General features: G+C 38.2%; 8 protein-coding genes across 15 annotated transcripts; 3 read left to right on the top strand and 5 right to left on the bottom strand.

The window, feature by feature from the left end:
- Nucleotides 1-1,226: 1,226 nt before the first annotated feature.
- LOC103843278 (beta-glucosidase 3) lies at nt 1,227-14,978 on the bottom strand. 2 transcript variants are annotated; one of them, XM_009119986.3, is made up of 14 exons: nt 14,743-14,978; nt 3,993-4,143; nt 3,851-3,914; nt 3,572-3,621; nt 3,361-3,436; nt 3,187-3,258; nt 2,984-3,071; nt 2,629-2,869; nt 2,451-2,566; nt 2,156-2,379; nt 2,021-2,046; nt 1,853-1,940; nt 1,672-1,768; nt 1,227-1,573 (listed from the first exon to the last, which is right to left on the bottom strand). In XM_009119986.3, the coding sequence occupies exons 2-14, from the start codon at nt 4,122-4,124 to the stop codon at nt 1,342-1,344; spliced, it is 1,506 nt and encodes a 501-aa protein (XP_009118234.2). In that variant the 5' UTR covers nt 4,125-4,143; nt 14,743-14,978; the 3' UTR covers nt 1,227-1,341. The 2 variants fall into 2 exon arrangements, with proteins under 2 accessions (XP_009118234.2, XP_009118241.1); XM_009119993.2 differs by lacking the exons at nt 3,187-3,258; nt 3,361-3,436; nt 3,572-3,621; ... (1 more) ...; nt 3,993-4,143; nt 14,743-14,978 and having other exon boundaries at nt 2,629-2,864; nt 2,984-3,059.
- On the top strand, nt 6,420-7,260 carry LOC103843269 (translocator protein homolog). The gene has a single exon (XM_009119976.3). It carries the CDS (start codon nt 6,521-6,523, stop codon nt 7,109-7,111), a length of 591 nt encoding a protein of 196 aa, XP_009118224.2. The 5' UTR covers nt 6,420-6,520; the 3' UTR covers nt 7,112-7,260.
- On the bottom strand, nt 7,242-9,095 carry RGAL (WD repeat-containing protein GTS1). Its single transcript, XM_009119964.3, has 6 exons — nt 8,842-9,095; nt 8,392-8,752; nt 8,215-8,325; nt 8,044-8,135; nt 7,882-7,966; nt 7,242-7,793 (listed from the first exon to the last, which is right to left on the bottom strand). Exons 1-6 carry the CDS (start codon nt 8,943-8,945, stop codon nt 7,425-7,427), a joined length of 1,122 nt encoding a protein of 373 aa, XP_009118212.1. The 5' UTR covers nt 8,946-9,095; the 3' UTR covers nt 7,242-7,424.
- On the top strand, nt 9,349-11,606 carry LOC103843251 (glutaredoxin-C13). Its single transcript, XM_033290298.1, has one exon. The coding sequence runs from the start codon at nt 11,003-11,005 to the stop codon at nt 11,318-11,320; it is 318 nt and encodes a 105-aa protein (XP_033146189.1). The 5' UTR covers nt 9,349-11,002; the 3' UTR covers nt 11,321-11,606.
- On the bottom strand, nt 14,649-16,700 carry LOC103843242 (tubby-like F-box protein 3). Its single transcript, XM_009119944.3, has 4 exons — nt 15,917-16,700; nt 15,700-15,835; nt 15,451-15,630; nt 14,649-15,375 (listed from the first exon to the last, which is right to left on the bottom strand). The coding sequence occupies exons 1-4, from the start codon at nt 16,344-16,346 to the stop codon at nt 14,913-14,915; spliced, it is 1,209 nt and encodes a 402-aa protein (XP_009118192.1). The 5' UTR covers nt 16,347-16,700; the 3' UTR covers nt 14,649-14,912.
- Nucleotides 16,701-17,564: 864 nt separating this feature from the next.
- On the top strand, nt 17,565-18,781 carry LOC103843223 (protein CHLORORESPIRATORY REDUCTION 6, chloroplastic). 2 transcript variants are annotated; one of them, XM_009119935.3, is made up of 3 exons: nt 17,565-17,896; nt 18,012-18,137; nt 18,208-18,781. In XM_009119935.3, the coding sequence occupies exons 1-3, from the start codon at nt 17,698-17,700 to the stop codon at nt 18,633-18,635; spliced, it is 753 nt and encodes a 250-aa protein (XP_009118183.1). In that variant the 5' UTR covers nt 17,565-17,697; the 3' UTR covers nt 18,636-18,781. The 2 variants fall into 2 exon arrangements, with proteins under 2 accessions (XP_009118183.1, XP_009118176.1); XM_009119928.2 differs by having other exon boundaries at nt 17,570-17,896; nt 18,006-18,137.
- Nucleotides 18,782-19,098: 317 nt separating this feature from the next.
- Nucleotides 19,099-20,722, bottom strand: LOC103843206 (classical arabinogalactan protein 26). Of its 2 annotated transcripts, XM_009119907.3 has the most exons (3): nt 20,655-20,706; nt 20,225-20,415; nt 19,099-20,115 (listed from the first exon to the last, which is right to left on the bottom strand). In XM_009119907.3, the coding sequence occupies exon 3, from the start codon at nt 20,090-20,092 to the stop codon at nt 19,670-19,672; it is 423 nt and encodes a 140-aa protein (XP_009118155.1). In that variant the 5' UTR covers nt 20,093-20,115; nt 20,225-20,415; nt 20,655-20,706; the 3' UTR covers nt 19,099-19,669. The 2 variants fall into 2 exon arrangements, with proteins under 2 accessions (XP_009118155.1, XP_033146187.1); XM_033290296.1 differs by having other exon boundaries at nt 19,099-20,415; nt 20,655-20,722.
- On the bottom strand, nt 20,467-24,326 carry LOC103843213 (protease Do-like 2, chloroplastic). 5 transcript variants are annotated; one of them, XM_009119917.2, is made up of 19 exons: nt 24,080-24,326; nt 23,854-23,997; nt 23,708-23,758; nt 23,542-23,615; nt 23,407-23,470; nt 23,300-23,344; nt 23,085-23,192; nt 22,944-23,021; nt 22,784-22,850; nt 22,582-22,640; nt 22,398-22,497; nt 22,230-22,309; nt 22,074-22,130; nt 21,880-21,983; nt 21,702-21,789; nt 21,521-21,606; nt 21,391-21,415; nt 21,220-21,291; nt 20,467-21,119 (listed from the first exon to the last, which is right to left on the bottom strand). In XM_009119917.2, the coding sequence occupies exons 1-19, from the start codon at nt 24,221-24,223 to the stop codon at nt 20,763-20,765; spliced, it is 1,803 nt and encodes a 600-aa protein (XP_009118165.1). In that variant the 5' UTR covers nt 24,224-24,326; the 3' UTR covers nt 20,467-20,762. The 5 variants fall into 5 exon arrangements, with proteins under 5 accessions (XP_009118165.1, XP_033146178.1, XP_033146179.1 ...); XM_033290290.1 differs by having other exon boundaries at nt 20,858-21,119; nt 21,176-21,291; XM_033290287.1 differs by having other exon boundaries at nt 21,391-21,606.
- Between the last annotated feature and the right edge of the window lie 203 nt (nt 24,327-24,529).

Raw genomic sequence — 24,529 nt, 5'->3', positions numbered from 1 at the left:
TACTTTTGATGGTCCTCTTTACTTTATCCCCTCTTTTATTTAGTAAACTAGGATAAGACCCGCGCCTTGCGCAGGATAAAATATTTATTTAAAAACTTATATTTTTATATTGTAACATTTGATTATTTATGCGGATTTTCCGGATCTTGTTTAATTCTCTTTTGTTCGGATTAGATCTTTCCGAGTTTGGTTCAGGTTTGGGTTCACATAATCTATTTAATTTTTTTCTAAAATTAAAGTTTTTATATACTTTAAATTTTTAAAAATCTAAAAATAAAAATAATATATAACATATAAATCAAATTTTTTTAAAACATCAATTCCTCGAAAATTATCGAGAATGTATTCCTATAGTTCATCGGAATGTTTTGATATATTTCCGACAAAGAGTTCCGACAATATTAGTAATTGGAATGTACCAAGTTATTTCCGAGAAACTGAGATTTCCGAGACCCAAACTCCGACTAAAATTTGATTGTCAGAATGTAGTAGGAGATACTCGTTACCGAGAAACTTCTGATATATATGGCTGTCGGAGATTAGACATTACTATTGTTGTAGTGTGAGTAAATTAATTCTTAAGAGTTAGTACTAATATATAGTCATGTTTACATGATAAGAAATCGTTTATTATTTGAACAGCAAAACGTTATATAATAAATGCCACATAAATGCATTAACTATGTATATTCGTATACTTGTTACTGTCTAAGTGTTATATTTTGCTAGGGAGTTTATTTTAGACTATGCTAAATATGTCAATGCCTTATAATTCTGCCACATCAGATTTTTAGATAGCTTGAACAACTGCCACATAGGATGGGGTTTCTTTTTAATTAGTACAAAATTAAGGTTATAACTATTTAAAAGATCCCCAATTAATATATAGGGGATTTTTCGAATAGTATTTGCTGCTGCTGCTTGCTCCACCGAATAATATTTTCTACTTTCTTTACCATAATACCACACCTCTTGTTGTTGTTATTGTTGTATCATAAAAAGAAAAAGAGCCCAAATGATATTAAGATTTTTTTATATCATTTTCTTTGTCTTGGTAATGATGTTAACCCTTAAACGTTAAATTCAGACACAATTCAGTTTTAAAAACGTTGAGTTCCTAGCAAATTTAGTGGCATGCAGTTTTTTATGTTTTTCCTTGATTTTATTTGAAGTATAATAAAACAACAGCGTTTATGTAAAATGTATGACTGCCTAATGACGCACAATAAATAAACTCGCTAGCTCTTTAAATTATGCATATTTATTCGATTATAATCGGGTTTTAAACTGAACTGGATTCATCAGAAACATAACTTCTTAAAAAAAAAAAAAAAAAAGCTACTAGGAGGAAGACAAGTTGCTCTGCGATCGCGTGATGCCTTGGGAGCCAAGAAAGGTGGTGTTGCCCTTGAGGAAAGCAGAGTACCAATGAGCAGAGAGTTTGGGAGATCTGTTGCGATGAGGATCGCTGAAATTCACAGAGTACAATCCAAAACTAAACTTGTATCCGCTTAGCAACTCATACAAATCCATAAACGACCACACGAAGTAACCTCTCGTGTCTGATCCATTCCTGCACGTAGTAGTAGTAGTAGTCTCTTGTTACACCCCATTATTACAGAGACAAGAAGAGATAAGAGAAGTTCCAGAAAGGAAGATTGTAGTTACTACCTAACGGCTTTGAGCACAGCGCCAATATACGCATCTAAAAACTCAATCCTTGGCGTGTCCTTCTTTTGTAGCTGCAAATCTTGCTTCATCGGTTTACCTATTCGTTTTGCATAGGCAATAGGCAATAGGATTCAGAAAAAAAAAAAGAAAACAAGAGATAGAGAAAAGGAAAGAAAGAGACCATTCTCAAGAATGTAGACAGGAGGATTGCCATAGCTCTGCTTTATATACTCCAGGACCACTTCCATAGCCCATGGAGCAACTTCATACTGGAAATATGGAACGAGAATGTTAGAGAGGGAGGGAGAAACAGCATTCTGTATTTGTTTTTCATCATTGAAATTCTTACCTCGAAAGCTGAGAAGTTACCAGAGTCTGTCCATCCCGAGCAGTAAAACAAAAGAGGAGATGATTAGCCCCAAAAAAAAAAAGAGCAAAGAGTTTGTTTTGGTTGTTCAAAAAGATTGGGGGTTATAATTCCTACATGTCAAAGACGCGCCTATGTCTGTAAAAAAAGCAGAGTCCCCTGGAAGAGAAGGTTGGGATTGGGCGTTTGAGATAGAAGCAGCAAGATAGTGAATGACTCCTACAAAGTCAGAGGAGCCTTTGACTTTTTCTGATTCTTCCTTTGTGAAAACTGGCAGTCTTGTTCCTACTATTCTTTTCATCCCCTCTGGATAGTCTCCATATGTAAGAGGCCCCAGCATCCTGATGGATTTATAATAATTAGATTTTGTATGTATAAACCCTCCTTGTAACCTTTTTGTGCCCTGACTCACCACCCGAAGAAGAAATCTTTGAATCTTTGGATTGCCATTTCATCATCCTTGGAGTTTATACTAGGTCTAAATCCTATTGCAAATATGCTAAAGCCTACAGAACCTCCTTGTGTATTCTGCGCCATTTTTGTCGTCAACCTCACACATTAATAAAATGTAGAAAGCAAAGTAGTATTACCTTGTACTTTTGTTTGTATAGCCTTGAAGCAGAGGCGTGGGCAAGAAGCAAGTTATGGGCTACGATATATGGTTCAGTCGATGAGTTGCCTGACAAGCAGGTAGAACAACGACCAGGCGGTGTATTCCCACCGTCGTAACCTCCTACAGTGAATATATTAGCCTCGTTTATTGTGGTCCAGAATTTTACGTGTTTCCCAAACTCTCTGAAGCAAACATCTGCATAAGCTGTAAAGTCTTTTCTGCGGAAATATAAAAAAAAAGCAACTGTTGGTAGTTTTCAGGTCATTTTTTCTTCTTCTAGAATTATGTAAAATAAACGAAGGTAGGTAAAGGCCAGTTTGATTAGCCTTTACATAATTCTGCGGTTGAGCCATCCTCCATATTCATCCTCGAGTTGCTGAGGATGATCGTAATGGTACAGTGTAACATGTGGTTCAATTCCTGTAGTAGTTAGGTTACACAAAATTCATAGTTAATAATAGGAGTTACAAGGACACTCTATAACACACTGGGCAGAAAAATAGGTTTTAAGTGGATAAATGAAGATGGGTCTTACCATGGGATACAAGTTCAAGGATGAAATTCTTGTAGAACTGTAAACCCTTTGGGTTAACAGAACCTCTTCCATCTGATAATGAGATAAGAGCTCATGAACTTCATTGGTCTCTTCCAGTAGAAAAATAAAACAAATAAAAAAATGTGGGGTAGCACTTTAAAAGAAGACACTAACTGGGTATAAGCCTAGACCAAGAGATGGAGAATCTGAATGCCTCTAAGCCAGTTTCAACCATCAGCTGCACATCTTCCTGCAGAGTGAGCATGAAATCTGATCGTATATTATGTGACAAAACAAAAGCCAAACCTATATAATAAACACACTCTCTTTATCTTAAGAGTCTAGTCTGCTTGGTGATGAATAAGAGAGAGAGAGGGGGGGGGACCTTGTACTTGTGATACCCATCACAAGCTTTGTCTCCATTCTCCATGTTACCTACCAAGTTGAATAACATTTTAATTTATTTTATTTTTTCTATTTTACGAAGAGTACATCCAAAAAGAGAAATTTCCAAAATTGATGGTAGAGTCAAGAAACACGAATAATTATGGTGAATACGTAGTGTTAGTGTATATAACTTGCAAGATTGATGATGTTTAGAGTGTAAGAGCGAGCAACGGTTGAGCTAGAGTCCAAATATATGAAAAGAGAAAGAAAGAGTTACGAGAGTGAACGTAAGTGTCCCAGACGCTAGGCTTTTTCCCGTCTTCATCATAAGCTCCTTCCCACTTTGTAGAGACCAAACAAACATTGCTTCTTCAGTTGAGAGATTGATGGAGAAGAACGAAGAAAATAGTATTCCTTACCTGATAAGCAGAAGTTCCAGATCCAAAAGTGAAGTCATGAGGGAAATCGTCCCTGGTGTAATTAGCAACGCACCCGCATCTAACAGAGAGAGTCACGAAAATGGTAAGTACATACAGTTTCCTCCTATCCATTTCTCTCTCTCTCTCTCTCTTTGGCGCTCCTCCATAACTCGTGGAAACCCATAAAAGTAGACGGCAACAACCTTTCACACACATCCCACCTACCCGCGAGTTAAGTTTGTGTGACCAAGGATTAACACAAGTGTCTCTTCTGTATCCAGTTCCTTTTCTCTGTATCTACTTCCAATAGTCATTTATTATTATTGTTTTTATTTATTTTTTGCCGGCCAATCATATCAATTAGACCAAGTTCTAATTTGTCACAAAGAGTTGTTCCGAATAAAATATTTGTCTGACCATGTCTGATCTAGATGGAAAAATACAATGCCTCTAGTCCTTCCATATGGTTTACAATGAGTTAGATTAAAACTTCTCATTATCATTGTGCAATTTCCGAGTGAGGAAATAACAAATTGTATCTGGAGAAGCAAGAAAGGCGGTACAAAATCTTAGCTTATCAAAATGTTCACTTGTCTTTGGTCTATTGGGAGTGTCACTTTGTCTTAGTTGAAGCCCATAGAAAAGCCCAAATTATTAGTCGGTATCTGCCCCATTTTTTAAATTTGTGAACCGGTGTTTGTCTTCTTCGCTTGCTCCCACGACTGCGAAAATACATACAAAATATATATTAATATTAATTAATTAAGCTGGTAAATAAAGCATCGTAATCGTCCAAAAGCTGGGAATGCCATGCAGGCATGAGCATATAATAAGCACGTGTCCACCATTTTTTCTTTCAGAGAGTCGATTCATATCCAAAACAAAAACAGTTTTTATAATGGGAAATTAGGGAGTATAACCATGAAAAAAATCATAATTCACCAACTAGCCATTTTCCTTACTAAACCTATACACACTGTTATAAATCTATATTAATACTGTAATACCCTTTGCATCTACCGGTTTAACCTGCTAACTAAAAAAAATAAAAAAAATTCTTAACTCACCAAAATTAAATTGTAGACTATCCAACTTCGAAAGGCGAAGAAGACACTACCACTAATTCTCAGAGAAGTTTTGTGGAAGAGAAGATTGGTTAGGAAGCTTTGTCGAAGACGAAATGGGGAGGCTTCTCCGATTCCAAAGCGACAGTCGTGAAGATGCTAGAATATGTACGTATTTGGTTTGAAGTAAATCTATGTCTCGTGTTGGAGAAGATGAACAGTTTTTTTATTATGTTCTATTCTATTATATTCATATAGAATATAAATATAAAACAATATATATATTTTTATGCGATAAATTCTATTTCATTTGACGGTTACTAAAATTGTTCTATTTTGTTTAGAAATATATTTTGATATTTGGGTTTAGGGTTTACATTTGGATTATGGTTTACATTTAGATTAGGATTTAGTGATTAGAATTTAGGGTTTAGTATTTATAAGGTGAGGGAGTATGGTTGAAATCAGTTTTAACTTCTTTAATGCAATCATACACATTTCATAATTTCACTATTGGTACTATGTTATTTATTATGTTCCATTCCATTTGGATTTAGAGTTTATATTTGGGTTAATGGTTTATATTTAGGTTTAAGGTTTACATTTAGATTAGGGTTTAGTGATTAGAATTTAGGGTTTAGTATTTATACGATTGGGGTTGACAATATGACAAGCATTACCACCTTCCATGAAAGCATAATCATGTCAACATTTAAGAAATATATCAAAATGATATTTAGATTGGAACTACATTTTCACTTTTTCTATTCTATATGTCTCATGTAGAATAGTAATGCATTTTACTGGAATTTAGAAATTTAGATTTAGTTTATGCAAGATTAGGGTTAAGGCTGGATTAGGGTTTATGTTTCCATAGGGTTTAGGGTATATTATTTATAAGTTGGGGTTGAGGTTGAATTATTGTTTAGTATATATGGATTATAGGTGTAGTTTGCGTTATATACTACTTCGACAATATAGAATAGAAAATTCGGTGTGTATATATGTGGTCAATAAACTTGTCACGTGGATGGTACTTCTTCCTTCACATTAAAATTTTTTGGTTCCTCCGTGTCCATATTTTTTCTCAATTACGTTATCAATATATAATATATTCACCGGATAATTGTTGATGAAGAGGGTATAACCGGATCAGTTGTGTCACAAATGTTAGATTCTTAATAATGTCAAAATCATTGCTAGATTTTTAATTATGTCTCCAAAATTGGCTATCTCACCAATAAGCCCTATAATAATTGGCATTCCACGTGTATCACGTCTCTGTCAAGGGCTCGCCACTTGTCTCTCAGACACCAGAGCCTGTACTCTTGCCTTTTTATTCTTATCCTATAAAGTTGAGCTCCTGATTATTCTCTGACCAAGCTGCTTCTTCTCTTCTCATCTCATTTACTCAATCTCTCGATCTCAAATCTTAGTATCCTCCTGCGTTAGACAGACGTTGTAATGGATTCTCAGGACATCAGGCATCGTGGAGGAGACGACAGAGACGCAGCAACCACCGCTATGGCCGAGACGGACAGGAAACAGGCAGATGACAACAACAAAGGCCAACGCGACCAAAAGAGGGCGATGGCCAAACGCGGTCTTAAATCGCTAACGGTAGCGGTTGCGGCTCCTGTGCTCGTGATGCTCTTCGAAACGTATTTCCTCGGCGGCGGCGGCTACGGCAGTCGTGCTCGGTCCTCGTCGTGGATCCCACCTCCGTGGGTCCTACACGCCACTCGCCTGGCGTCGAGCGGTCTGATGGGCTTGGCTGCGTGGCTCGTATGGGTGGACGGTGGATTCCACAAGAAGCCCAATGCTCTGTATCTTTACTTGGCTCAGTTTACGCTTTGTTTGCTTTGGGGTCCGGTTACGTTCCTGGTCGGGTCAGGAGTAGCCGGGCTTGTGGTGTGGTTAGGCCAATCTGCGGCCTTGTTCGGATGCTACAAGGCCTTTAATGAGATCAGTCCGGTAGCTGGTAATCTGGTAAAGCCGTGTTTGGCTTGTGCTGCGTTTGTTACTGCCGTGAATGTAAAGCTCGCAATCGCCTGAGAAAGCCAACGATGATCGATCTTTGGGGATTCCATTCCATGTTTGTTGTAGAGTCGTAATTAAGTGTTTACTTTTTTTGTTTTTTTACGAGTGTTTTGTGATACATATATTATAAATAAAGACGTTGCTGTGATCCAATTTTCTTCTCAGTATTGGGTACTTACTACCATTTGAAAATGACATCTTTCAAACTTTCATTTAAAGAAATTGCCCAAACAAAATATGAAGAGAGAGGATAACACACATCTCAAGCTCAAGCAACTGTCTTGGTTACTGTTACAACATAAAGACACCCAAGAGTGTCTCCATTTTCTTAGTAAGGAGAGTGCCTGTTTTTTTGGCGGTTCCTTGAGGGCTTAACGACCAATTCGCTTGAAGTCCAAGACCGGTTGTTGCTGTTCCCAGCAGCAGAATTCTCTTCGGACGTCCAGCAACATAAGCGTCCATCTTCACCCCCAGTCCACCCGAATAAACCTGCGGATCCTCCATACTCGCTAGGCATCTGCAGGACGCTCCTGACGACATCTACGTGACCTCCACCAAGAATGGCTTCAGCAGGGCCTATTGATCCAGCAGGGCTTTTATAGTTCACCGGAAAATAACCGATGGTACCTGCGCAGGTTCCACCTACCACCCATAAGTCTTCACCTCCTGGACAATGGCAATCAACAAAATAGTCAACCTGCAAAAAAAAAAAAAAAAAGGGAGAAAGATTAGGTTTGTCTCTCTCTCTCTCAATAAAGTGTGAAGAGGAATGAGAGATTATTGACATTATCTTGACTCCAACTATCAGAAGCGAGCTCCCGAGCGTTATCTAGGTTGACTTCGCAGCTTCCATCTTGCCAGTTCCAGATACTAGAAAAGGGAGGGAGACCAGTTCACCAATTAGAGACAATCAGCTCATCAATTAAGCCAGAGTGAGTGTAAAATACCTAAGGGTTTCAATGTGAGTGAGACACCAGAGCTTTTGGTAGGAATCTCCAAGGAAACCTATCTTGCCAACTGAGGTTCCCACGTTGATCACCTAATAAACAAAGGGAAGGGGGAGGGGTCGTCTCTCTCTCTCTCATGTATTCTTTGGAAAAAAGAAAAGAAAAACTTACAGAGTCGAGATGGTCATCGTCGTTGATATCACCTTCAGTGTTGAAGAGACAAATCAAACCGTCAACAGAGGCAGAAACAAGTTTGTTCCGATTGTTAGGAACAAAGTGTACCTGCAAATTAGACACTTTTTTAACAACAAACTAAAGAGACAAAGAGACTTTAATCGAAAGAGAAACCTGAGTGACGTCGTCCATGTGGGATTCCTCTAAACAAGCAACTTGCTTAGAGTTTCTCCAGTCCCAAAGACAAACCTGCTGCTTGCATCCAGCAGCGAGAAGCTGGTCTCCAAAGGAGAAGCTAAAAACCTCTTGACCGTTATCAGAAGCATCAATACACGCTACCTGCTGGAAAGAGCGCGTGTCCCAAGATCTGATGGTACCATCCGAGGAGCAAGAGTGAAGAAGGTCCGATGAAAACGCTATTTGATTGACTGTGTCCCTGTGTCCTTTTAATTCGCCGTAGTATTGAGCTGTCACCGGCGAGTACAGCTTCACGGTGTTGGTCGACAAGGACACCGCGATTGCCGCCCAATCCACTCTAAAAGTTAAAAAAAAAAAAAAAAAAAAGGATCTCTCAATTTGGTTTTGGTTTTAAAAGAGGAATAATCGGAGATTTGCTTTGCTTACTTTGGGACAATCTGGAAGACGTAGTCCGACCCGAAGTTGGTCGGTATTGAGTTCTTCAGACCAAATCTCTGAGCTTCACGATTTGCGGACGACTCCACTTCCATCTCCGACAACGCTCTTTTCCTCTGGTCTGGAAGCGAAAGGGTTAGTTAAGTTAGGGTTTGTGATAAGTACCGTGAATGGGCTTTATTAACATGGGCTTATGGTCCATTAGTAGCTCTAAGGTCTTTTATTATTTTGCTTTTAAGTTTATCTTCTTGCTGTATGTACGCACTAACATTAATCAAAAACATAATTAAAAGGGTGAAAAATCCCTAAACGTCTTCATGCTTAATCTTTTTTAATGCTTCTTTCAATCTGTCATGAACACCATGACCTCACCCCTTTGCTTATCAGTTTCTCGATTCGGACGAGTATCAATGATGATCCAACACTCTGCCCACTATCACTGTTGAGTGTTTTCTTTGTGTTTTTTTTTTGTCAACTTTCTTTGGGTTTAGTACTAATGAGTCAAGCATATGCTAAGAGCATGATTAATAAGGTTTTTAGGGTGAGGTTCTAAAAAACCGCCTCTTAATTTTTAACTAAAAAAATATTTCCTAAAAACTTCACTTTAAAAACTCCCAATTAATCATGTTCTAAAGGACTCCAGAGCATTTTGACTGTGTTTAGTATTACTATTAATTTTTCTTTTACATATACAGTCTCCACTCATTTTCATTTCTATTTCATCTCATGAATCATGAACAATGATATATCTATTTTTCTTAAGTTTTTGAGCGATACATATTACGTATATACTGTGAGTAATTAAGTGTCTTCAAATGCTGACACAATGAATTATAATGTTATATACCATACCATGCAACAATCGCAAAAGCAAAGCAAGAATATGAAGCTGCCGATGACTCATGTGCGTCCGGCAAGAGAGACAAAAGAGTAGAAGAAAAAAGAAAGAATATTTTTTTTACTTACAAAAGAACTAAAGAATATTTGTCTTTGGCAAGTTGGTGTTAGCGGAATCACAGTGTACTATGCTATACCGACAATGCATATATATATTTTCTCACCAATATTCAATCATCTATGGAGATATATGTTTACCAGAATCATTTTAGATTATTAAATTGACAACTTCTCGATACTAGCTTCAACCATATATGCTGATTTCAATGTCCGCACATCGTTTGCAAGTATCTTCCTAGTTTTCTTACGAAATTGGTTTGAATACACAAAATTATATAACTTATTGTTTGATTTCTCTTCCTTTGCTGTAATCTAATTTGTTTATTTTAACATGTACGGAATCATAAATATACAGTATACATTCATGTATTTTATAGTGTATTATATTACAAGCTTACAACGCAATCATTGTAACCAAAACATATCAAAGGTTCTTTTTTTCTCTCAGAGCAAAGGTATTGTAGACTAGTGCGACAATTGCATGCAGCCGACTTGCCGGCAAAATCTAGCTTGTTGCAATATTACTAAGAACATCTTCAGTCGTCGTTTCTCTAAAAGTAGTTTAGTAACACTTTAATATAACTTGATTAAGTATTTAAATTAAACTTAAAAATAAAAAAAATTGTACCACTCCAAAAAACAGTTGTTGTCATAGTCTCTCAGTATATTTTTTTGCAAGTTTAACGTCTCTCAACAATTTTATTTTCTCTCCCACTTTCTGTTTTCTTACTAATATTATGGGTGAAAAACTCTTGCAATAACACTCCCTTAATGCTTCCCTAATGCGATTAACTCCTCTCCCAATCCAAAATGCAATCATGCATATCGACATATCGTATTATTATCTATCTTTTGATTGTTAACCCTAAAATTAACGCGGGCTAGGCCATGCAGAACACGCACTCACGCATCTTTATGACACTTTCACTAACGTTGTAAATATTATTCACCATTAAACCCACAAAAAGGTGATATTTAATAGCTATGTTTCGAATCGTATTCGAGAACACCTAATCAGTATTGTTATGACTTATGACGAAGTATATAAAAGAAATAAAAAGAATCCAAAGACTCACTCACGAACTTGCTATATATAGCACAACAGATTTCAAGCATTTTACAAACTCAAATCAAACAAAACATACATCGACCAAAAAAAGGCTAAAGCTTAATTAACAAAACATACATCGATCTCATGGACAAGGTGATGAGAATGTCGTCAGAGAAAGGAGTGGTGATCTTCACGAAGAGCTCATGTTGTCTCTGCTACGCCGTTCAGATCCTGTTCCGTGACCTTAGGGTTCAACCAACGATCCACGAGATCGACAACGATCCAGACTGCCGCGAAATCGAGACGGCTCTCCTCCGTATCGGCTGTTCCACGGCGGTGCCAGCTGTCTTCGTAGGTGGCAAGCTCGTTGGTTCCACCAATGAAGTCATGTCACTTCACCTTAGTGGTTCTCTCGTCCCCTTGATCAAGCCCTATCAGTCCCTCCTTTACCAGGCCAATTGAACCAACTCGATCGAGATCCTTCATATAATTAATCTTAATATTAGCTCGCTTGTGACAATAACAATTCTTATAGCTAGAGTGTGAGCTCGACGCATACTAGCTACTAGATAGAAATTCGGATGAGTTCTTCTTCTGATATTTTATCATATGTATCTTCTGTTCTATTGTTTAGCATCTTTCGTGTTTCACTCTACTTAATCAACTGGTGTATGTTGATGTACGTGTATAAGTCTCTGTTTAATTATGCTAATGAAAAGAGTGTTCAATATATGTTTATTTTCTTTCTTTTTTTTTTGTTTGGCATTAATTTTTTGGATTTCCAATATTGAAAAGACTTTCCATACTTTTAACAACGAGAGATATTCCAACCGATCGACATGGACAACATGCATGTTCTGATAATACTAGCTAGCTTACTTATGGATTTTAACCAAGAAGGAGGCTTATAAAGAAGAACACTGTATGATAGTATGTTAACCAAGAAGGCGGCTTCAAAATTTTATTTTTAAGAAATTGCAATCTTGTGATGGATGACATTCGATAAAAATACCGAACCTAACTTATTATACTTTCTAGAGGAAAAAAAAATATGTGACATTAACTGAGGTTTAAATGCAACCACATGATCAACTGTGAGTCTTTTAAGGAGTTATTTACCAAATAAAAATAGAAAATTATAGAGAAAGAAAATATGGAATAGAAAGTGAAAAAGTCTCTCTTTCAGTTGTTGAAATACCCAAACACTAAATATCTTATTTTATTAGTTATATAAATAAATAAATATATATATGTATAATTATAAAATTTTAAATAATAATATATTTGAAAAACTTATATGGATTTACTCGCACTGCTGCTGATGATCTTATATTATGCCTGTAATCAATCTAAATTCATATATGACCAATTGATATATCAACGTTTCATTTCATAGTGCACCTTGGATATTGAATATTTAAGAACATTTTAGAATCCCTTCAACATTTTAATGGCTTGAATAAACAATTGTTCCACATCACTGATATATTTCGTTGAGCCAAAAGATTCAAAAAGCTTACAATATAGACCTTTAAGTTTTCATGAAGATATGATTCGCTTTTGAATGCAAAAGGTCGAAGGGAAATAATAAAAGTAGAAGGGGCTTTAATTACAAGATGTGTGGGACAACTTTTCTTGAACTCCAACTACTTGGGATCGTGGGAGTTGGAGGGGAATCTCATCGGGAGTTGTATAAGACGTGTAAGAAGTAAGAACCACATCCACATTCACTTGTTGTCGCTGTTATAAGATCCAAGATTCTTTGACCGGCGCGTGAGAAAAGCAATATACCCCTATAGGCTACAAATTCGTATCAAAAAGAGAAGAAGATATATATAGAGAACCTCTATGATTACTTGAGAAAATGGTCCTTTTTTTGCTTTTTAAAGAGTAACGAAGCTCATGCAAATTCCTTATTATAATTAACCAAAGTGGAATAATATCACATTCGGTTTCAGTTTAGTTTTCTTGGTGCTTAGTAGAACAAAGTTTTACGTTATGCATATGTATATTTTTGGGATTCGAATAGGGTAATTCATCCAAATTAATTTTGAGCTTGTTTGAATTTTTTTTTCTCTCTTTTGATGTATTTGACACTTTCCAAACATAACATTGTTTCACCTAAACAGCTTAAGTTTAGTATTTTTGTCACTTTCTGATAAAATTTTCAATTCAGTAAAAATGAAGAAGCAGTATATATATAGTAGGCAATGTGGGATGGAAGAGAGCTGAGCATAAGACATAGACACATAAAATAAAACTCAGAAGTTCACTTACACCGCTTGAACAGCGAGAGCCATACGTTTTAGTGCAATTAGAGTTGTTTAATTAATTGTTTACTTTATGGCTTGAACAATAAGAGCCGTAATCTTTAGTACAAGAGAGAGATGTAATTCACATCACACATGCGAGATGTGGTACCCGCATATCTCAACGAGATCACATTAAAAATTCGAGCATTATAAGGACATGTTGAGTGAAAATGACTAAGAACCGAACAATCTAAGAACGTAAAATATCCACAAAACTAAAATAGTATTACCAGAGCTGGCCCTGAAGAAAAACACTAGAAGTTTAGGTTTTCAGCCTTAATCTTTTTAAATTATTTAACCAGCTAAAAAATCTCCAAAAAAAGATTGAAGTAATCTAGCTGCTTTATGTAAGCAAGATGATCTCACAAATAGATATGTTTTAAAAATATTTTATACTAATATGGTCTTATTAATAAATGGGATCTAATTTTTTAGTTGCTTTCCATCCTTCACATTTTCAGGATCGGTATTGACAAATAAATCTTCACTAGTATAGTACCAATATATGTTTGGAAATCCTGATCACATGTGATAGTGTTACCTAAATGCTATGACTTCGAAAAGTGTACATAAATTGTTATGGGTTCATGGGCAGAAAGAGCTTATTTTTTTCGTTTCTGTGTGGGCTTAAGTTGTTGGCCAATGAACCCATATGCTTTTGAGCTAAAGCCTAAGTAAGCTGGACTGTCTCTCTAAAAAGCATCATATATATCACTGTCTCCATCATCTTTGTTTGCGTCTCCTCTTGTTACGTTTTCGGATTTGACCATTTGGTGGAGAGAATGGAGATGAGAGGAAAAGTAGTTGCAGCTCCCTCGTGCTCAACCATTAGCCTTGGAGAACCTTTGTTGCTATCTATCCTCCTTCATCAACTGTTTGTTTGAATAGAGTATATTTCATTCTACCAAAAAACTTTGCTATAAAATAAGAACCCACACCTCCTCTGTTCTTGTATTCACACAAGATTCTTGCTGAATTAGAGGTTTCTTCCACATCTTAACCACACTGTTGAAGACCTATCATGGGACCTGGAGGACCCGGAGGGCTTGGACCTGGATTTGGAGGGCCTGGCGGACCAGGAGGGCCCGGACCTGGATGGGGACCAGGGATCTTTCCACCAATTGGTGGGTTCTTTGCTGGATTTTCAGACATGATATGTTCCTGGTAAAAGACAGTTCATTGTTATTGTATTTGTACGAGAGTTAAAAGGGGTTGATGATAGATATGTTTGTTGAATCTTTCTTGCAGTCTATCTTGTCTCTGCTGCTGCTGGCTGCTACGAGATTGCTTTGGAGGGCCACCACCACCACCTCCACTTTTAAATAATAAAGACCCCTCTCCTGTTAACGATATTGTTAACTCATGTTTTTGTAAGGAACTTCCGATGTAAGATAATTGGTATCAGAAATTTTAAATATCTGAATTACATTTTCAAAAAAATACCAAAAAACGTTTAGAATAAAATAAAATTATCAGAGGGATGAAATCATATAGTCTGGATTGTGGAACTACAATCACTAAAGATAAACGGAATAACAACAACAAACAGAGTCTAATGTCATCGTTTTTGAGTCTCTCTCCCCCTCTCCTTGTATGGACTTTGCCAAGACTTTTGAAACTATATGTACAGTACACACACACTTCTTAGACAATGAGAGGGCCAAAGCAAACCCATCTTTCTCTCTCTTTCAACATGATGATACAACAACTAAATAACCCTGCGCCTGCGGGTGGGGTGGAGTTCATTCACAAGCTATCTTGGTATCGAAGCTGCTAAGGCAAATGGTGAAGGCCTGGAAGGCAGAGATAGGGTACTGGAAATCCATTGTGAACACATCTTTGCCGACTTTCCCAAACTGGAGAATCACGTTCTCGTGCTCAGGTCCAGCAGGTCCGTTCTCAGGAGCAGCTACGAGCTGGAAGTTCTTGACGGAAGCAACAGTGACTCTCCCATTGAAGTTGAGGCACCAGCACTGGAGCTGTTCGTGCCATCTGGGGGCTTTGTTCTTGAGGACAAGCAGCCCATCCTTTTGAGCAGGCTGGGGGAGACTCTCTGAACGAACTGATTTAGACCTGAAGAAGGAGAATGAGGGGAACATATCGAGATTGCTGTGGACAAGTTCGGTCTGAGTTGGAGCCGTTCCTGCAGGTTCTACTGCTGATGCAGGGATGGCATCCATTACACACTGCATCCTCCTCGGTCCTCTGGTACAACAACAAGTGTTAGAGAGTAACAATCTTATTTTTTCTTCTCTCAATAAAAAAAGAAAAGAGAATCACCTGGAGCCCAAGACGTTAAGCTCATAAGAGATATGTGAGACGGGATAGTTGCCAGAGGGAACTCTGGGGCTAACTTGTTTCAAAGAGAGAAGTCTGGTTGAACGGGTTCTGGTAACCTGAGCTCCAGGATTGGTGGGCTGAGCATCGTAGACAGTGAACTTGGTCCCAAGAAAGTTAGACCTGCAAAAAAGGAAAGTCAGAATATATGAAAAAGGAGGAGGCAGTTGACTTTAAAAAAAACAGACAGACCTAAGCTTTCCGATGTAGGAAGAGCTTCCTCTGGAGACATCATCAGAGTTTAAGGAGATGATGTAGTCGGTGCAAGTTGGCCTCCGAAACCTCTTGGCAGCAAGAAGGAACTTTCCATCATCATTAGAAGCAGAAGCTGAAGAAGATAAAGAGAGCAAACTCTTCAGTGTTGTTATTATTATTCACAAAGAAAGCAAAGCAAGTGTTATGAATTGACCTTGGTTAAGGGCGAGGTAGAGATGGTAAGTTTGATTGGTGCGGTTTCGGATGATATAGCACTGAAGAAGCGAAGAAGATGCCCTGGGACCGGGCTGTTTGAGGGAGATTGGGAAAGTGAGTTTGGAGGAAAGTTGAGGAACTTTGACGATCTCTTTGACGAGAGCACGCCAGTTCCTGCAGACACCAGCGCAGGCAACAACATTCTTCCTAGAGGGCCACGTGTCTTCGGAAGCCTCGATCCGCACGAGGACATCCCTGAGGAGCTCAGGGGGCATCGTAGCCCAGCAGCTCTGCTTGAAAGCATCCACAGGGACTACACAAGAGTCCTGAACCACGCGCTGAGACCTGGATCTACCAAACCCGAATCCTTTCCTCGAAATACTCCCTAGCTCTCCCCGCATCTCCTGTATCAGACTCTTGAACGACATCCTTTTTTTTATTACAACCTAAAGATCTCTTCCCCACCTAATCTAATCTCCAACACACACAGCTTCTAGATCTAAGAATCCACAGCAGGAATTTAAAAAAGAAAAAAGAAGCAAACTTTTTACATGTAGCGCCACTCGGATCGAACTCGGTATGTCTCTCAGATTCGGGTTTCGATATCGACAACACCTCACAAACCAAATGCCTTTCTTTCTTAGAGGAAATGGATTTAGGGTTTGGCCTTCGACGGCGGAGTGAATATATGTATGTGTGTGTCTCTGTTATCCTATCGCCTCCCCCCCCCTCTCTTTTTATTTTATAGATTATTATTTATTTGGCAACAAATAAAATACATTTGCATCCCATAGCACTGAACCTGTGTATTTATTTATGTTACTTCTATAAATTTATCTTGTTTTTTTTTACTTGTTGTTTAATCTGGAAATATTGGTAACTGACTAGCAAATATTTCATTTGTTCAAAGAAAATATCATATACAACCAAGTACAAATACCTAAGATTTTTGTGTGTGTGTTTTTTTATACCAACAAAAAGAAGAAACATACAATAATAATAAATATTATTAATCCCTATACTACGATAAAGCTTTCCGTTTTCCCCCTTTTTACGCAATGTAAAACAAATAATTAATTTATCAAATCAAATTAGTAGGAGTAAGCTTCTTTTTTTTTTGTTTGCCGTGATCACCGCACTTTGGCCACTCTGAAAGTCCAAAAGGTATTAACGCCTTTCATTTTTTTTAATTACGATTAAATGTTCCTTTTCGAGAAAAAAGAAAAGTTTTTGGGAGTTTGGACTAAACTAAATGTTGATTTGGTCAAAATCCATAGTCTTAATAAATCCCCCTATAATGTAATTAGTTTTAATTAATCTAATTCATTGTTGGGCGGGTTAGACGGATCCTTATACCGTCGATATGGGCTGAAGAGAGAAGCAATAAATGGGCTATAACTGCTGAAGGACTTAGTCCACCCTATGCTATGATGCTCTGCCTAGAAGACAAAATAATAAACAAATTTGGCAGGTATATTTACTAGCTGGAAGAAAATAGCCATTTGGATAAATCAGCAATTAGTTTAACATGAGTAGAGTAGTGTACATAGAGTTAGATGCCATTTAACTATAACTAATAGTAGGTATGATTGGATAATTTATATGTTAGATTAGAAGAAGAAATGCATTCAAAGCTTATTAAAGGAGAAGGAAGGACAATACTGTAAGAAAGACAGAAAAGGCCAAAGGAAGAAGATAAAAGAAGAAAGAAAGGAGAGACCACACCACACAAAATGTATAAGACAGAGAGAGAGAGAATCATTTGAAGTTGGTAGTCCAATGGCGGCAGCAAAGGCAGGGATACTCCCGTGGCTTATCCCATCATCCTCGGCGACTTCTTCTCCGCTGTTTTCAGCTGCTGTCAAGTTGCCAGGGGTATGGCGGGTGAAAGGGAGGAAAGCAGAGAAGGATGTATCTGTCTCTGTCGCCTTCAATCCTTCCGGCAATTTCGACATCTCAGCCTTCGACTCTCACGACGGTACCTACTTACTTACTCTTTTTTTTTTTTCAAATTTTGCCAAAATAATACTATTATATATAATAAACTTGTTCAGACAAGAATAAGAATAAAAGTGTGAAAATTGCAGATACAGATAAAGTGGAACCTCCGATGCCTCCAACGAGCGGCAGGTACGAAGTAGTCATAGACAACGACTCAATTCAGCGGCTTGACTTATCTCCCTTTCAGACCGCCACCGGCATTACCTCACCTTCCTCAGGTAATCAATCACATTTTTAAAAATGTTTGGAATGAAGCATTAGATTTTTCTTTTGTGTGTATGTATATAGCTGATCCAAGAGAGTATCTGGATCGGAGCATCGGATTCACGATCAATTACAGGAGAGAAGACGCAGGGGATCCGCGTGAGCTTTCGGAGTATCCGGACATAAGGCTGTGGTTCGTAAGGCTGGATGCCATGTACCCTTGGCTTCCTCTCCTGCTTGACTGGAGAGCCGGGGAGCTTGCTCGTTACGCCGCCATGCTGGTCCCTCACCAGATGAGCTTGAGGATGGGTGTGGTTTTCAATCCCGAGGCCTTGGAGCTGTTCGTCATGAGCAAAGTGTTTGTCGTTTATCCATGGCTCAAACGTCACGCTGTCCCCAAGCCCCGGCTCAAGACCTCCGACATGGCCAGGATGCTCGGCTTCGGTATCGGCGACCAGCTCTTCGACTTGATCGACCAATACGATCTTCAAACAACCACCGATTCTCTTTAGGGCCCTTGTTTCCTCCCCTTTAATTCTGTGCTTCATCTCTCAGAAAAAAATAATAATTATGTAAGAACCATTCTCTAGATTCAAATTTAAAATCTGTAAAAGAACAGAGTAAAATTCAACTACCTAGACGTTAACTTGAGCTACAAGAAACTTCTTGGCGGCAGCGAGTCTCTCAACAACCACATCCTTTTAATGTATATTAAACTATCTTTCATGGTACATGGACATCGTTTTATTTTTTTTTAATTAATTTAGTAAAACTGCATAATACTCCCTAAATTGGTGGACTAACCACCATAAAATCGCTAATTTCTAGAAAAACGGAGACAACAAAAGTTCCAAACCTCTTTGACCTTCATCATATGTTAGTGAATGATGCAACTATGCATTAAAACAATATTTCATATTTTTTAATTTTTCTCAAAATTTATGTGTTAACCCTTACGAAAATATTGAGTTTTTCGGTAAATGCTCTATATACGGAAGTCTATGATCTTTTGTGTTGTTTTTAAATTTCTAAATACATTCTACATTTGTATTAATATATGTTAAACTCTCTTTTATGGTATATGAACATTTTTTAAATTTTTTATCAATTAATTTAGTAAAACTTCATAATACGCTGTAAATTGTTTGGTTAACCACTTTAAAATCGTTATTCTTTAGAGAAACAGAGGAAAAAAAAGCTTCAAACATCTTTGACATTCATCGTATGTTAGTGCAAAATGCAATTATACATTAAAACCTCTATTAAAAAATATTAAATTTTTTGATAAATGTTCTATATACTGAAATCTATGATTTTTAGTGTTGTTTTAAAATTTCTAACTTGTATCAACTGTTACAAGTGCAACAACTGCACCGGCCAGATGGCAGAGAGCCTTCTCACACGAACAATAGTAGTATTAAATTATACAAGAAAAATAAAGTTCCATAAACAAGCATAGAGTAAAAAGTATACATTATGAATCTTTTTCTTCAAGCAAGATGTCAAAGAGGGCTTACTCTCTCACACTCTGTTTCAAAATATTTTATTAGAATCTGCAGAAAGCTAGTATTAACATGGGGAAGACCAGAAGCAGAGAGAGTGGTGACGAGACCAAAGAAACAGAGGAAGAAGCCGGAAGAGGAGACCCCACGGGAGAAGAGTCAAGCAGAGGATCAGGAGAGACGGCATCTGGATTTGGTGGACTAAGGCTCGAGGGGATTGTCGGCATGTCAAAAGATTCTGACGGAGAAGGAGACGTTTCGCTTGAACCTGGAGTAGGGAACAGAGGAGATATATCTGGAGACATAGCCTCCAGAGGTGAAGCTGAGAAACTCGAAGGAGCTTCAGGCAAAAACGTAGGTGCAGCTGATGATATGGTGGAGAGCTGAAACTGTAGGAGCTCAGATGTTGAAGTGTGTAAACAGAGTGAAAGAACGGTGAAGGCGACTAACAGAGAGACGACAGTCATGGTCTCTTTCTGTGAATGAGTATCTGCGAAGAGACCTTAGGAGGTGGTTAAAAAAGGACGAGAAATTGAACAAGAAAATATATACAGCTATAGGGAAGGTAAAAGACAAGATTGGTGGGTTTAGTTGTGGACCTTTTGCATAAGGGCAGATCACATGAAACGTGATTTGTCATGCTTTGATTTGTGTAGGAGTGTTTGGATGTTTTGATATTCTGAGTAGAAAACAAACTAAGTAATAAAAAAATAAAAGCAAAGTAGAGTCCCGTGAAGAAGCTCTTCCTTCGATATTGAAGTGAGTGCCAGCTTTTAACTTGTTCCTGTTTCTGCAATAATCATAGGTTTAGTTATGGTAAAACTTAAAAGATCAGCAGAGATTCTCTGGTTGAGCAGACATTACTGCATTTCATTTCTCACCAAAATCAGACATTAAGTATAAAATGTTGACTTTGTTCTACTAGACTACTACACTCATCTGAACACAAGGGAGAAGCAAATTTTCTATCAAATTCAGCCCCTAGAGATCTGAAGAAATAAATGAACTGAGCTTGGAACAGGTCAAGACCTTATGAATGAGTATGAATCTGAAAGCTTTCCCATAGGCTATGGGAAGCTCCCAGCAGCTTCCGTCTGCGGATTTTTTTTTAAAAAAAACCTCTGTTTCTCTGAACCCTTATGCCCACACCAGTCCATCGAAGCCAATTTCTAGATTTGACACAGGGCTGTCTCCAAAACCTTGGTCAAGTGCTTCGTTGTCATGTACTGGATCTACATATGGCTCACGCAGATCAGCGGATCTTTCTGAGGGAATTCCATAGTCTTTGAGGATGCACAAAGAAGCCGAATTCGAAGCTTCTCTCTCCAACACGGCCACATAGTTGTCTTCAAACTCAAAAACCAGATACTTGTCTTTGCACATGTCAATGAGGTGTGCCAGGTGATGGATGTTTCTTATATGAGTTCCATTGAACTTCAGGACCTGCTGGTTGTTCATGTCTTCATAGCCAATGTTTACTTCATTTGCCAAAACCTACAAATATGCTCATCCAATGAGAAAAAAAAAAAACTAAAGAAGAGTGCTATTACATTCGCCAAAATGCACATGGAAACAAAACGTCGTTATGGCTTGCCTGTGATAGGATGACGATTTGTTCTCCTCTGAACCTTGCAACGGAGTAGCGTGCCTTTGTTAACAATTTCAACTACAAATTGGAAGGAACACAGACTAAGAATGAGAATGGAAAAGCAGTTACGCTCGATTTATAAATTAACCCAACACAAGTTTATTAGAGTGAGCTTACGCCTATGGTGTCCTCGCATTCCTCCCTGTCCATTCCAAATTTCCAAGAGAAAATGATTAGGCATTTGCGAAATAATGAAGAAATATTTATATTTTTCTTTTGCATACTAGCGAAGCTGAGGAGAACATACTCTATCAGGGGTTCTGAGAGCGGAGTAAACACCAAACCAGCAATTATTATGTATGATGGCTGACCTCCATCAATATGGTACGGGACCTGTTTAATCATGAAAGGCGATGGAGCTTTAGTAATTAGCTTACTAGGCACGAAGCATGGGAAGCTTTAAAAATGGTAGATGCAGACAGTCATACCAGGTGCACTCTTGGCCTCAGAACAACTTGAACTTTCTTAGGTTCTCCTGCTCTAATGATACCAAGCTCTACGATATCACCCGCAAATCTGTTTAAGTACAAATGAAAAGGCCACAAAATGAAGCAAAGCAAAGGAAATCATTACACTTATGGACAATAGAGAGAGAGAGGTCTTTACTTTTGACTGATGAGATAACGGAATGCAATACGTTCACTTGATCGGAAGGGTACAGTTCCTTCACATCCCACACGTAGATCATCAAAACTTACAATCACATCTCCCTGATTCAACAATTAGCACTAGTCAAGTATTACACAAATCAAAGATGAGAAAAAAGTGGAAATAAAAATCCTAAGATCAATGGTCTTTACCTCCTTCAGGACTTTACTTGCATCAGATGTAGGTTCAACTCTTCGCACCAACACCCCCTTCAAAATTAAAGTTAAATCACCTTGAGTAAACTGGAAGGAAAAATCTATGTTGGCTTTATCATACAAAAGACACACAACGTAGCAAAGCAAATGTACCTCATTTGTAGGGACTTTTAGGCACTCCCGCAGAGCTGGATTTTCCAATTTCTGCAGCAATACTCCAAGGCAAGGGTAACCTGCAGGAGTAATAGCTTTAAAAATTAACGAACAACAATGACAGAAAGGCTCAACCAGAAGATTACGGTATGAGAAAACTCTTCTTACCAGTGTACTTTGCGTTCCTCTCATAATCAGTCAAGAAGTGAGAAACAACTGTTGTTGGAATAACGTAGCCAATATTTTCGGTCTCTTCGGATCTGTAAACCTGTAAGAAGTCTCCTGTGAGGGCATACGTTTGGAAAGAGAAATTCGAAAATAGATGCTATGCAGCTGACTGAGTAGAGATTACCTGAAATGCTACTCCAATACATTCCCCCTGGTCGTTGAAAGCAGGGCCACCACTATTCCCTAAAATCTAACAAGTTTAAGAAGTGGCTATCACAATAATATAGACAGATGAATGTCCTCCGTGAAAAGAAAAGGTCATATTCAAGTTTTAGAACAAAGGTGCAATAAGGAAAACAATTAAATTAGATATACGATCCACTGACCAGGATTAATTGCTGCGTCGATTTGAATTCCAAGCAAGTCAGATGATCCATGAGCATAAGATGTTACCTGCATTGCATTCACAAAAGGAGGACAAGTCTTTCAAACCTCTATACACAGCAATATGGTGGCACAAAAGTAAAGTCAAAGATATGGGGAAACCTCAATACGAGATACAACCCCTTTTGTAACAGAGATAGTATCTCCTCCCAGAGGATACCCAACGACAGTAACTGAATCCTGAAAATCAAGGGCAACAATGAAGAAACTTAACTGAAAAGAGGATGAGAGAGAGGATAGAACCTGAAGGCGGGGTAAGTGGCCAAGGCGAAGTGGTTCAGCTCCTTTCCAGAAATCCTCGCTTTCTACAGAGAGCAAAGCGATGTCACAGTCCACACCTCTTACCAAAACCTGAACATTGGGCAATTACCACACAGAGATATAAAGAAATAGAATAGTGATGCAGAAGATAAAAACCAAAAGTAAGTGCATCTGAAAGTAAGGATGCAAAAACTAACCTTAGCCACGTACTTTCTATCATCTCCTCTTCTCTTAACTTTAACCTGATGAAGGAAGAAAGAAAGTTAAGAAGAAGAAGAAGGTAGAAAAGAAGGGGAAAGTAAACCTGGGTATCATGTTCGACACAGTGGGCATTGGTCAAGAGCTTGCCATCTCCAATCATAAAAGCACTGCACACGCACGCAATATAAGCAAGAGAGAGAGAGAGAAATAAAAAGAATCTGAAAATGAAGAGAGTTGCCTTCCAGTGCTGGTAAACTGTCTTTGCTTCTGCCAAGGGAGGGAGTAATCAGGCGCTGTATGAGTGCAGTAAACCTGAGAAACAACAACAACAACCACAGGAGAATGAATGAAGGAAGCAAGTAGATATAGCTTAAAATGATTGAATGGAGAAGAAAAGTGTGAACCTTAACAACGGCGTCGAGAAAGGAAGCATCGTGAATCTTGGCAGGATCAGTCTGCGGATGCGGAAATGGGCATTATTATTAGATTAGAGACAACCAAAATTAAAAATAAATAAATAAAAATGTTGAGAAATAAAGGGGGAAGCAACCCGCAGATCAGTAGTAGGCTGAGACTCTTTTTTATCCTTTTTCTGTTGAGAAGACCCAAACGGCGACTTGAAAGCCATCGTTTGGGGTCCATCATTACTACTATGTTCATCTCTCACTCTCAATGTGTATTTCTTCTTCTTCTTCTGTAAGATCAAAACTCAATACATAGGAAGAAGCTGCTTGCTAACAAAATAAACATTGAATTTGGGGGAATTGAATCAGTACCTCTGGGTTTAGTTTAGAACTCGAGCTAGCTCGGGGAGTCAGCGTCGATGCGGCTACGAAACAGAGGGGTGAAGAAGAAGATTGGAGGAGTCTAGCGGGTGCATTTAGGAAGGAGAAGCAGCAGCATGCGACCGAGACAGCCATGTCCAACGCCGGCTAGAGACGACTGAGGGAGAAGAAGAAGAGTGGTGAGGACAGGACAGGACAGGACAGGCCAACTCTTTTTCTTTGATAATTTTTCTTATCCACTTACTTTTGCTACTCTCGGGATATTTTGGTCATTAACCCCCGACACTGGATCATTATGGACCTTTTAACATCAATGGGCCTTTTTCGTTTTGTTTTATAGAAAGACTGCTCTGCCCATTTTACTTGTTCATCTGGGTCCACTTGTTGTTTTTTACTCTACCTGCCTTGCCTGGTGATTAATGTTCTTGTTTAACCGGATGA

The sequence above is a fragment of the Brassica rapa genome, chromosome A04 (assembly GCF_000309985.2).
Source record: "Brassica rapa cultivar Chiifu-401-42 chromosome A04, CAAS_Brap_v3.01, whole genome shotgun sequence".
Lineage (NCBI taxonomy): Eukaryota > Viridiplantae > Streptophyta > Magnoliopsida > Brassicales > Brassicaceae > Brassica > Brassica rapa.
Note: the sequence above shows the minus strand (reverse complement) of the source record. Positions and strands in the feature narration are given on the sequence as shown.

Coding starts and splice junctions, on each gene's coding strand:
- LOC103843242 (XM_009119944.3), bottom strand. CDS start 16,346: ATGTCGTTCAAGAGTCTGATACAGGAGATGCGGGGAGAGCTAGGGAGT. Junction 15,631..15,699: donor TCCTACATCGGAAAGCTTAG/GTCTGTCTGTTT, acceptor CCTTTTTTGCAG/GTCTAACTTTCTTGGGACCA. Junction 15,376..15,450: donor CTTAACGTCTTGGGCTCCAG/GTGATTCTCTTT, acceptor TTGTTGTACCAG/AGGACCGAGGAGGATGCAGT.
- LOC103843251 (XM_033290298.1), top strand. CDS start 11,003: ATGGACAAGGTGATGAGAATGTCGTCAGAGAAAGGAGTGGTGATCTTC.
- LOC103843278 (XM_009119986.3), bottom strand. CDS start 4,124: ATGGATAGGAGGAAACTGTATGTACTTACCATTTTCGTGACTCTCTCT. Junction 2,870..2,983: donor TGGCTCAACCGCAGAATTAT/GTAAAGGCTAAT, acceptor ATATTTCCGCAG/AAAAGACTTTACAGCTTATG. Junction 1,769..1,852: donor TGTCTACATTCTTGAGAATG/GTCTCTTTCTTT, acceptor CAAAACGAATAG/GTAAACCGATGAAGCAAGAT.
- LOC103843269 (XM_009119976.3), top strand. CDS start 6,521: ATGGATTCTCAGGACATCAGGCATCGTGGAGGAGACGACAGAGACGCA.
- RGAL (XM_009119964.3), bottom strand. CDS start 8,945: ATGGAAGTGGAGTCGTCCGCAAATCGTGAAGCTCAGAGATTTGGTCTG. Junction 8,136..8,214: donor ACGATGACCATCTCGACTCT/GTAAGTTTTTCT, acceptor TTTGTTTATTAG/GTGATCAACGTGGGAACCTC. Junction 7,794..7,881: donor ATAGTTGGAGTCAAGATAAT/GTCAATAATCTC, acceptor TTTTTTTTGCAG/GTTGACTATTTTGTTGATTG.
- LOC103843206 (XM_033290296.1), bottom strand. CDS start 20,092: ATGACTGTCGTCTCTCTGTTAGTCGCCTTCACCGTTCTTTCACTCTGT.
- LOC103843223 (XM_009119928.2), top strand. CDS start 17,698: ATGGCGGCAGCAAAGGCAGGGATACTCCCGTGGCTTATCCCATCATCC. Junction 17,897..18,005: donor AGCCTTCGACTCTCACGACG/GTACCTACTTAC, acceptor TGAAAATTGCAG/ATACAGATAAAGTGGAACCT. Junction 18,138..18,207: donor CATTACCTCACCTTCCTCAG/GTAATCAATCAC, acceptor GTATGTATATAG/CTGATCCAAGAGAGTATCTG.
- LOC103843213 (XM_033290287.1), bottom strand. CDS start 24,223: ATGGCTGTCTCGGTCGCATGCTGCTGCTTCTCCTTCCTAAATGCACCC. Junction 22,498..22,581: donor GTATTGGAGTAGCATTTCAG/GTAATCTCTACT, acceptor GACTTCTTACAG/GTTTACAGATCCGAAGAGAC. Junction 22,131..22,229: donor TAAAAGTCCCTACAAATGAG/GTACATTTGCTT, acceptor TTAATTTTGAAG/GGGGTGTTGGTGCGAAGAGT.